We start from the raw sequence: 9,485 nt of genomic DNA, 5'->3' as shown, positions 1-9,485 counted from the left end.
CTGGGTGCCAAGAATCTCCCCTCTCGGATTACTCTCCTTGTGAAAGAAATCGCACATCAGGGGCACTACTGAGCTCAGAGCCTCGCAGGCGCAGGCGCCGCTCGCACCTCGGGCCGGGCCGAGCGGAGGCGGGTGGTCCGCGGGGTGCCCGGGCGGGTGCCTGCAGCCCCCCGGGGACGGCGCTGCCCGGCGGGCCGGGGGCCGCGCTGAGGCGGGGGGCGCGGGGCGGGCGCAGGGCTCGGGGCGGCGCGGCGGGGCCGGCGGCGGCGGGCGGCGAGCAGGCGAACGGCGGAGGCGCTACATCCGGGCTGCGGCGGCGGGCACCTGCCGCCCGGGGGCCTCGGTGACATTGGGCCTCGGCGGCGAGGCGGGGAGGGCGAGCTGCGGAGCCGGGCTGGGAGAGGGGACGTGCGCCAGCTGCCGCCATGTTCCGCATTATGGTCACCCACGCCAAGAAGCACCCCAGCGTGAGTACCGGGCGGGCGGGGACCCGTGATGACCTCCCCGCACGGCTGCCGCTGCCCGCCTCGCCTCCCCTCTTCTCCCCCCTCCACGTTCTCTCTTCCTCCATGTCCTCTCCTTGCCTCAGCGCCCTCGGCTGTGCCCAGGTTGCCGGCCTCGGGGTGCCCGCTGCTGCTCGGTGAGCCGCGGCCACGCCGCCTTTTTTCTCGGCTGTGCATGGGCCTGGAGCTGCGAATCTCGAGGTGTCGCTGCCATTTCTCTCGGGTGCCCTTTTCCTTAACCCTCAGCCCCCTTTTCGTATGTTACCACTGGGGGGTGCACATGGCGGGGGCTGTTGTGAAGGGGCAGGTACTGGGTTCTGAGAAATGTGCTGCTGCAGTGTACTGGTGGCTGCAGAGGTAGCAGCAGTTGTTCCCTGTCTTTGTTACTGTCGGTAATTCTGTTTCTCAAACCGCAGCCACGCCAAACCCCAGCGACACTTCTCTCAAGCCCCAGCACACAGGGAGCTTGTGTCAACGTTTTAGAGGGCCACAAGCAACGGCTCAAAACATTGGAGCTCGTTCTTTTATTTGTCATTGTTGTAACCAGAAATGTAATGCAATAATGTAATTTTGTTGCATTGCAGTATGTCATTGGAAGCATTTTTTGTTGCAGTTGATCCCTCTGTTTTTGATCATTGGATCGGGAGGCGTTGGCGCAGCCCTGTATGTCATGCGTTTGGCGATGTTCAACCCAGACGTCTGGTATGTATAAAACAACCCACAGTGTTAGTCCTCTTAATGCTTTTATTAAAGTAAACTTAATTGCCTTTGTCTTTATGCTTCTGTAGCCCTTAATATATAGTTCTATTATTATTGGCGCCAAATTAGTGGGGTTTTCTTGGATTTGGAGATTTGATTGTATGATTACCATACGACATTTAGAGACTGCTGACAAAGGACCGTATCTTTCTCTGGAGAAACTTATTTAGATACATGACTGCCCATGGTCTAATAACCCTAATATACATACAAATTTTGTTTGTTTTTTTTGTTTGTGTACTGTGATTTTTCTCAATATGGTCTAATATCTTGAATTTCTCTCAATAGCTGGGACAAGAAAAATAATCCAGAACCCTGGAATAAACTGGCTCCCAATGACCAGTACAAGGTAAAACAAAAACAACAGATTTTTAGGAAACATGATACCAAAAGCATAGCTTACTGCTTTAGGACGCTTGGGTATATTAGAAAGTAGCTGAGTAAGTCACATATGTTGCGCAGCAAAGGAAATACATTTATCTTCAGAAGTCAGAGCAGAGATAGCTATTTGAGATTTAAAACTTTCTTAGAGTTGGTTGATAATGGGCCAAAAGGAGTCTCTGTACAGAAGCAGTTATATATATAATTCTCTCTAAGAAAGAGAAGTATTATGTGCCAGAAGAAGAGTATACTAGCACATAATGCTCAGAGGAAATAAAATACAGGAAGAAGAACAAAACTTTATAAGTTTTGAACTAAAACTTTCTAAGTTCCAAACTATTGGCCTCTAATTGTGGGAAGCAAAGCAGGATAATGTCAGTGTTTAATATAAACACTAATTCAGTTCTACAGCCAATTGCTCAAAAACAATTGTCTGTAAGTAATAGATGCAATAGAACGGTTCTTTAATATCCAAGATATTTCATTGAAATAATGAGAAAGCATGGAAAGATGTGTAAAGCAGATTGTAGTTTACTAAAATGGGGTTCTTCTACTAAAGATTTCTGTTAAGGATGGTTTTAAGATTATCCACAAACTACTAAAAAAGCAAACAATCATACCCCAGTTTCAATGTCATGTATCTATTCAGTACCATATCTTAGTATGCCAATCATTTAAATAAGCAAAAAAACACACCCCAGAATGAAATGTTGCAGTTCCCTTAAGAGTCCAAGAAGAACATCGTGCTTCATTTTCATTGCTGTTTCTGGAATGTTGCCTTTCTTAAATAATCTAAGAAAGGCAAATTCAATGTTGTGCGCAGTATGAATTCTTTTAAAGAGTGCATGCCTTCTGTGGCATTCCCAGTCTGTGCTAGCATACAAACACAACCTCAGGGTTTACCATATTTGGGTTTGTGTATCACTGTGGATTTTTTTTTTCCAAGACTGTACTGTGGGAAATGAAAAGGCAAAAGCTCTAAATTGTGGATGACTGTTCAGTAAAAAGCTCTGATAAAACATTAAGTTGCAGCTTTTGATGAAATTGCATTTGTTTTGTAAACTTTCTTCTCTTTGGAAAGGCTGAGGAAGTCAGTATTTCGAAAGAGAAGAGTTGAAGGAGTGATGATTGCTGTGTGAGTTGCACAGAAAGCTGTAATTTGAATGTGTTAAAGCAGTCTTAATTCCACTCTCAGTTCTGGGCTTTTTTTTTTTTCTTCATATGAAGAAGTTAATAACTAAAATTGAGTTTGGCCTTGACTAAAAGTAATCAAACTAATACATACTTTCCTTTTTTCTTTTTTTTTTTTTTAAAGGAACAACTATAGCATCATGTGCTTGACATCAAGTCAGGCTGGATGCCAAATATACCTTTAGTATGTTCATTTTCCTCAGTGACAATCTGTACTGTTCTGAATGGCTTGCAATGGGATGCAACTTTATTAATATAAATTGAGTGTGCGAAAGGATCTATCCTTACCTTCCTTCTTTGTTGCTACATCTTGAAGTTGTAGATGCATATACTTAAACCAAATTTGGCTTTAGCAGCACTGTTGTAAATGTTCACATTTACTATCCTTTGTGCTACTTGACAAATTAGATGTTGTCTTCATTATATAGGAGCACATAGATTTGGGGCAAAAAGGGTAAACCAGCAGTACTGTCAGAACTTCTTGTATATGGACTTTTAATTCTGGGGATCAAAGAAGAGATTCTTCATGTTTTTCTTCAGTTCTAGACACCAGCACTGCCTCATCTGAAACTTAAAGTTTCTAATACTGTATGCAGAATGAAGATAACATAAAAAGTTATTGCTCTTGAAAGTTTTTTTTTTTTTTACTTCTCTGTTGCACAGACTCAAACTATGATTTCAGTTTCCTGATGCGAGTTCAAATGATGCATGTTTTATAATAAATACCATGGCAAATGATATTTTCTGTGGAAATGGTATCATATCATCAAGCTTCTAATTCTAATCAATATTAATTTCTTTTCCTCTCTTCCGTAGTTCTACTCGGTCAACGTAGACTACAGTAAGTTCAAAAAGGACCGCCCTGACTTCTAAGGAGCACGATCATCTCCACAAGCCGCACAGAAAGGTCTTCCGGAAGCCGTCCGCACAATTATGCTTTATCATCCAGGAAACATTCAAACTTGCCTCACACTGCACTTGATCACCTGTTCGGAAGTGTTTTGATGGGGTTTAATAAATGTCTGAAACTTGGAGTGTCTTCTGTTTGCTTTAATTTCTCAAAATTAGGACATCCAGACATTAACAGTTGTACAGTCAGTCAAATAGTAAGCAAAAGCTGATTCGCATTTGCTCTATAAGAAAGCGAAGTTGTCTTGACATGCTTTATATGCAGTCGACTTAAAATAAGTGTTCGTGCAGCATAGCAAACTGCGTATAGGTAGCAGACAAGTCAATGGTAGGAAGTCGTTGAACGGGGAGCCAACAGATGTTGCCGTATGTTCATGAAAACAAAAACCAAGTTCTGGGGGCTGGTGTTTTTTTTTTTTAGTCATAGTCTGTTAATAAACAAGAAGCCGATTTTAAATATTAAAAAGAAAATTCTAGGAACACAATCGAGATTTCCTGTGGATAATGCTTTTTGAGGTCGTAAAGCGTACAATCAGCAGAACAGGGCACCAAATTCAAGAAATAATTACAATTTACATAGAAGAACAAAAATTATCTTTCAGAAAGGGCCTGTCCTCATATTTTAGTACTTGGCTGACCCTTGATTTGGAAAGGCAGGAAGAAAGAATCTTTGCATCTCTTGTTTATGGTGGGTTATTTGCTTTTCTGTGGACGGCTGGTATTTCCCTGGATCAGGGATGTAATTTTTGACTACTGAATGTAAAACAGCTGTTCCTATCTTGGTAAGTTTCAAGTTCTCTTAAAGTGAACTCTACTGAGAATGAAGATAAACCAGATAACCATAGCTATTAGTATAAATATTTAAGAGCAGATTCAAAGACACTGAGCAGTGAGAAATTTTACTGAATTTTAAAATTTCTTATACAGAAAATCGTAGCAATCAGTTGGATGTGGTTTATCTGATACAGATTTAGATTTATCTTCCTTTTTGTTATATACCTTTTTGTTACATGTTGGTTTCAGTTTCAGTTTTTGCTTATTTAAGATGCTCTCACAGTGTGTGAAGGACAATGTGTGTTATGTTTGCAGTAGTGAGCAAGGTCTAAGTGTCCGTAGGACTAAGATTGCTATATAACCTTAAATATTGTTAGAAAATAGAACATTCTGTTGCAACAGTTGTTCTTCATCTTAAAAAGTATGTCACCTTTAAAAATAGGAAGTGCTTTAACAACTTCCTAGTTGGCAGTCCTGTTGGATTTTAATACTGTAGTCTCAAAATGTAGATAGTTTATGTAAAGGTTTGGGAAAACCAATATCCAGGAAATAAACCTGGTTCCTATTAAGGTGAAAGGAGAGGCTTTTTTGGTCACAGCTGAAGAGAATATAAGCTTCAGGTTTTTCCTAATAAATCCACTTAAGAAAAAGTAAATTGTCCTTAACATATTTCAAAATCTATTTAACAGAAGTATTTAAGCTGTTTAAAGCTTTAAATATGGATTGACTAGAGAACAAAGGCAATGAATTCAATTCTACATCCTCTGTTTCTTCATATTGGTGCTATGACAATATGCATTGCTCATTTAAAAAAATTTCCATAGTTTTTTTTTAGTATATTTTCTGATTTATTTATACGTTACTAGATCTATCAGAGTAATTGAATTCTGTAATGTTACTATTACCTCGAATGATTTTAAAATCATCCCTCTTTTTTTGTTGTTATTTCGTGTGTATTGTTTTTATTGTTAAAATTCCAGTCATGCAAGGGCTTAAACTTGTGCTTACCTTTAGCCATCATGAATTTCTCCTGGGGACAGACGAAATACTTATTCCATGTAAAACCAGACTTCATGCTTAGGCTTAGTTTGTAACTGCTTGGTTGTGGCCTATCAGTAGCAAGTGTTTTTTTTTTTTTTTTTTTTTTTTTGTGGTTGGTTAGTTGGTTGGTTAGTTGGTTGTTTTTGTATGCGTGTGTTTGTACTGTGTGGAGTGAGAATGGAAGGGAACCATTTTCACAACCTGGCAATATTCTGTCTGCATTAGAACGCTCAGCCATCTTATTTAAAAATGCTTTTTTCTCCTTCATGAAGGCGAAGATGGTATTCCCTGAAGAAAGCATGAAGAAACAATTGCAGTTTGGGTTTCTGTACTCTATTTTTTTTCCCCTGTGCTCCATTAACTACTAATGTTCATCTTTGGCTATTAGCTTTTATGAAATCACTACATCCCATCATTAGCAGGAAAACTGGGGTCCTTCATTAACACAGTGGCATGAAATTTTGCTTGGGCAAATGTCACATGATCTGAAAGAGACTGATATTCTGCCATCTTACATTTCAACAAAGATTGATACGTCTGCTACGCTGCTGTTTGTGGTCAATTTTTTCACAGTGATCAGTGTAGACCTGGCCTGTGTGTCTTGTTAATGAGCCACGCACAGAAAATGTGTCCATTATTCTCGAAATACAGCAGGTTGCCTGTCACTGTCAGATTTCTGTTAACACAGTAATTCTGCAGCTCCTCATCAGCGATCCTGATAAGCAGCTGGGTGATCAAATCTGAAATTAATTCTGCCCACCTAGGACAGAAAGAATTACAGTTTTCCATATTTTTTGCACATGAACACGTATTCCATACAGCATGTCATAATGTATTTCCTTTTGTTATATTTTTAGTACAGCCAATAAGTACATTTTATGTTACTCATAAGCATGAAATAACCAATGGTCTATAAGAAATTAGAATAGTGTACTTGATATTAGAAGATTCATTTAAATTTTGCATAGGATTTCTAGCCAAATGTCATCCCAGGAAATACATTTCAGATCTGCTTTACCTTTAAAGTTAGTTTGGTGCGTGACTATTGAATGACCTTTAAGACTAAGCAAATGTGTGTTTCATTTTGATTGGACTGTAATGCTGTGTCAGAAAGAAAGGCTGAAAGCTTATTACAGGAATTTAAAAAAGATATTTAGAACAGAGAAAGATTTATTGAAAAAAATTACAAATATTTGCATGTGCATACAGATATTTTTTCTATTAATGATAAAACGAGCCTTACAATGGAAGTAACTGTATAAGCTATAAAACCCTTCCTGCAGGACAAAGGAAGCACAGATCTGTGAGAACTCAAACAAAAACAACAATTAGCCCAAAGGTGCTCATTTGTATCTTTGTCACAGGTGATAGTTTGTTTTTTTTTTTTAATATTATTTAATGGAAAAGCTTACTCTTCAGTCCCCTCTTTTGAAATCCTGGAGTTGGTTAATTTCATGCTTTCACTTATGAGACAAGATCCATCCACTTCTCTGTAGAAGTGGTCTTGGCATCAACATTTAGTCACGAGAAGTTCCTATGAAGCCCGAAGCATCTAATCTTTTCCTCTGATCTTTAAGCTTCTTAAGAGTTTGTGTCTCTGGATACCACTATGACAGCATGTTTCCCAACTGTGTGTTAACCTAGTGCCATCCAGCTTGGATGGACTTTGTTTTTGTTGTTGTTTTTTAAGCATTTCAAAATATTGTTATCTGTGATTGGTAAGGCTTATTACTTTCTTAGTAAGTACAACATCAGGCTTTTGCTTACATTTTTGAAGTCATTTAGAAGGTACGTGTGAATGAACTGTAAGTCAAGGAAATGAAGAGCTTTACTTTCTACTATACCAGTGTGAATAATAAAAAAAATAAATCCAGTAATCTATGCTACAATCTGCAAATTAAAATTTCAGTTTCTGAAGAAGAGCTTTAGTTTGTTTCTCATTGGAGTCAGAGGGCAGTATTTTAGAACCACTTTCTGAAAAGTGATGCATGTGTGTGCTCAGTGAAGAAAAAAAGAAACTTAATGAGCTGGGTTTTCTAGTTTTCTGCTTCCTTCTCATTTTTTAAAGTTTTACATAAACTTTAAAAATTAAAAAGAAACTAAGAAGTAATTTTTAGACTTTCTAAGTTAATATTATTATCACAGTTACTAGCAGAAGAACCTGAGGTCACACTTTTACTTGCTCCATTTTTTCTTCCTACTTGCTTTTGAGTTCAGTTAAAATCAGTATCACTTAGATAATGTGAAATGAGAACTTAAGTATGCAAGTCAAAGCAAGAACAATGCATTCAAACTTTTGATAGTTTGCTATCAGCATTTACCTGAAATTCATAAGCTACTGGAACTGATATAAGACTGGCACATGGAACTCCTGCAAGAGATAGCAAGTTCTGAAAATGATCAGAAAATAGTTTATTAACACATAGCAATGCACACATTACAAAGGAGAATAAAAATTCTACTGGTAATATTCATGACTATTGTCAATGCTTTACAACTTAGACACCTCAAATAATATTTCTAGGGTCATTAATTTGAATTACTTTGGACAAAATAATGCACTATGCCATTTACAGTTCATCACTATAATGTAAAGACAACTGTTTTAGTAGAACTGCACAAGGCATAACCCAATAGAAAAATTTATAGACTTGTGGTGGTTTTTTTTTTTGTTTTTTTTTGTGTTTTTTTTTCATATTGGAAGCAAACTAACTATGAACATGAAATGTTTTCTAATTTTAGTTTCCTTACTGCAGGCAAATGAAACAAACTGCTGAGAAGGTAATGAAAACAGATTACTTAATGGTGAAAAATCCGAATGCCATTCTTTCTCTACCAGTGGTGCCACTGTTGGAATTTAATGGGGTGACACCAGTGTGTCTGAATGAATATTTTGGTCATAGCCATTTAAAAACAGGGTTGAATTTAACAAGATTTCTTCAGTACTTTTCCCTTCCCTTCCCTTCCCTTCCCTTCCCTTCCCTTCCCTTCCCTTCCCTTCCCTTCCCTTCCCTTCCCTTCCCTTCCCTTCCCTTCCCTTCCCTTCCCTTCCCTTCCCTTCCCTTCCCTTCCCTTCCCTTCCCTTCCCTTCCCTTCCCTTCCCTTCCCTTCCCTTCCCTTCCCTTCCCTTCCCTTCCCTTCCCTTCCCTTCTTCCCTAATAGCAAAACTCAGTATCAATAGGAAAAGACAGAATTTCATCCCAATTTCAAACTTCTTACTCTAGTACCACTTACATCTTGTGATAGTCTACAGGATTTTGATGGAGTGTTAAGAGGATAATTGGCTTCAGATGTTGTTCTTTATGATGTGTCTAACATTTAACTAACTAGAATTTTATAAGCTTGTGGGAAGAAAATTAATCTCTGCAGTTGAGATGTTGCTATTAAAATGACCAGGGCTCACTGAAAGTTTTCTGCATGTGCAAATCACACCTCTCTCTCCCCTTTATAAAAGCCCAGATAAATTCAGGAATTATGCCAGGAAAAAAAAAAGTGACAATAGGCAGAAGGAGTTGCATCAATACTTAGAACAGTTTCAGGAAGTTCATGATTTTATTGCAGGAGCTGTCTCTGCTTATGTCCAACCATTTGAACATGAATTTGGCAAAAGCTGTTCATTACATATACTGTGACTAGATACAGATAATGTTCATTTGCTTGGCCTATTAGGATGCAGTGAGAATTAGGTTAAGGGAGAGTAAAATCAAAAACATTCTAATGGGTTTAAATTATTACTCAAAATAAATAAAAATAATAACAAAAAAAGCAAAATAACTAGAGAAGAATGTCTGGTGCACTGTATTCTAAATTAGACTGCTAATGCCAAAGTTGCATTACTTCAGTAGTTTGAAATAAAAATAAAAGTTAATTTATGATTAATTTTGAAAATAGCATTCTTTCTACTTAGCCTCATAATGGCATGCTTTA

The 9,485-nt window shown here is 38.5% G+C and overlaps 1 protein-coding gene across 1 annotated transcript; it reads left to right on the top strand.

Moving 5' to 3' along the window:
• The first annotated feature begins 306 nt into the window (after positions 1-306).
• On the top strand, positions 307-3,866 carry NDUFA4 (NDUFA4 mitochondrial complex associated). Its single transcript, XM_080579638.1, has 4 exons — positions 307-467; positions 1,117-1,205; positions 1,551-1,611; positions 3,651-3,866. Exons 1-4 carry the CDS (start codon positions 426-428, stop codon positions 3,705-3,707), a joined length of 249 nt encoding a protein of 82 aa, XP_080435764.1. The 5' UTR covers positions 307-425; the 3' UTR covers positions 3,708-3,866.
• Positions 3,867-9,485: the final 5,619 nt, after the last annotated feature.

This window comes from Anser brachyrhynchus (assembly GCF_964034855.1).
Source record: "Anser brachyrhynchus genome assembly, chromosome: 2".
In the NCBI taxonomy this organism is placed as follows: Eukaryota; Metazoa; Chordata; class Aves; order Anseriformes; family Anatidae; genus Anser; species Anser brachyrhynchus.
Note: the sequence above shows the minus strand (reverse complement) of the source record. Positions and strands in the feature narration are given on the sequence as shown.

Bases quoted from the DNA above. Each gene is read 5' to 3' on its own strand.
- NDUFA4 (XM_080579638.1), top strand. From the start codon at position 426: ATGTTCCGCATTATGGTCACCCACGCCAAGAAGCACCCCAGC. The intron at 468-1,116 runs GTGAGTACCGGG...TTTTTGTTGCAG, and splicing joins ACGCCAAGAAGCACCCCAGC to TTGATCCCTCTGTTTTTGAT. The intron at 1,206-1,550 runs GTATGTATAAAA...TTCTCTCAATAG, and splicing joins ATGTTCAACCCAGACGTCTG to CTGGGACAAGAAAAATAATC.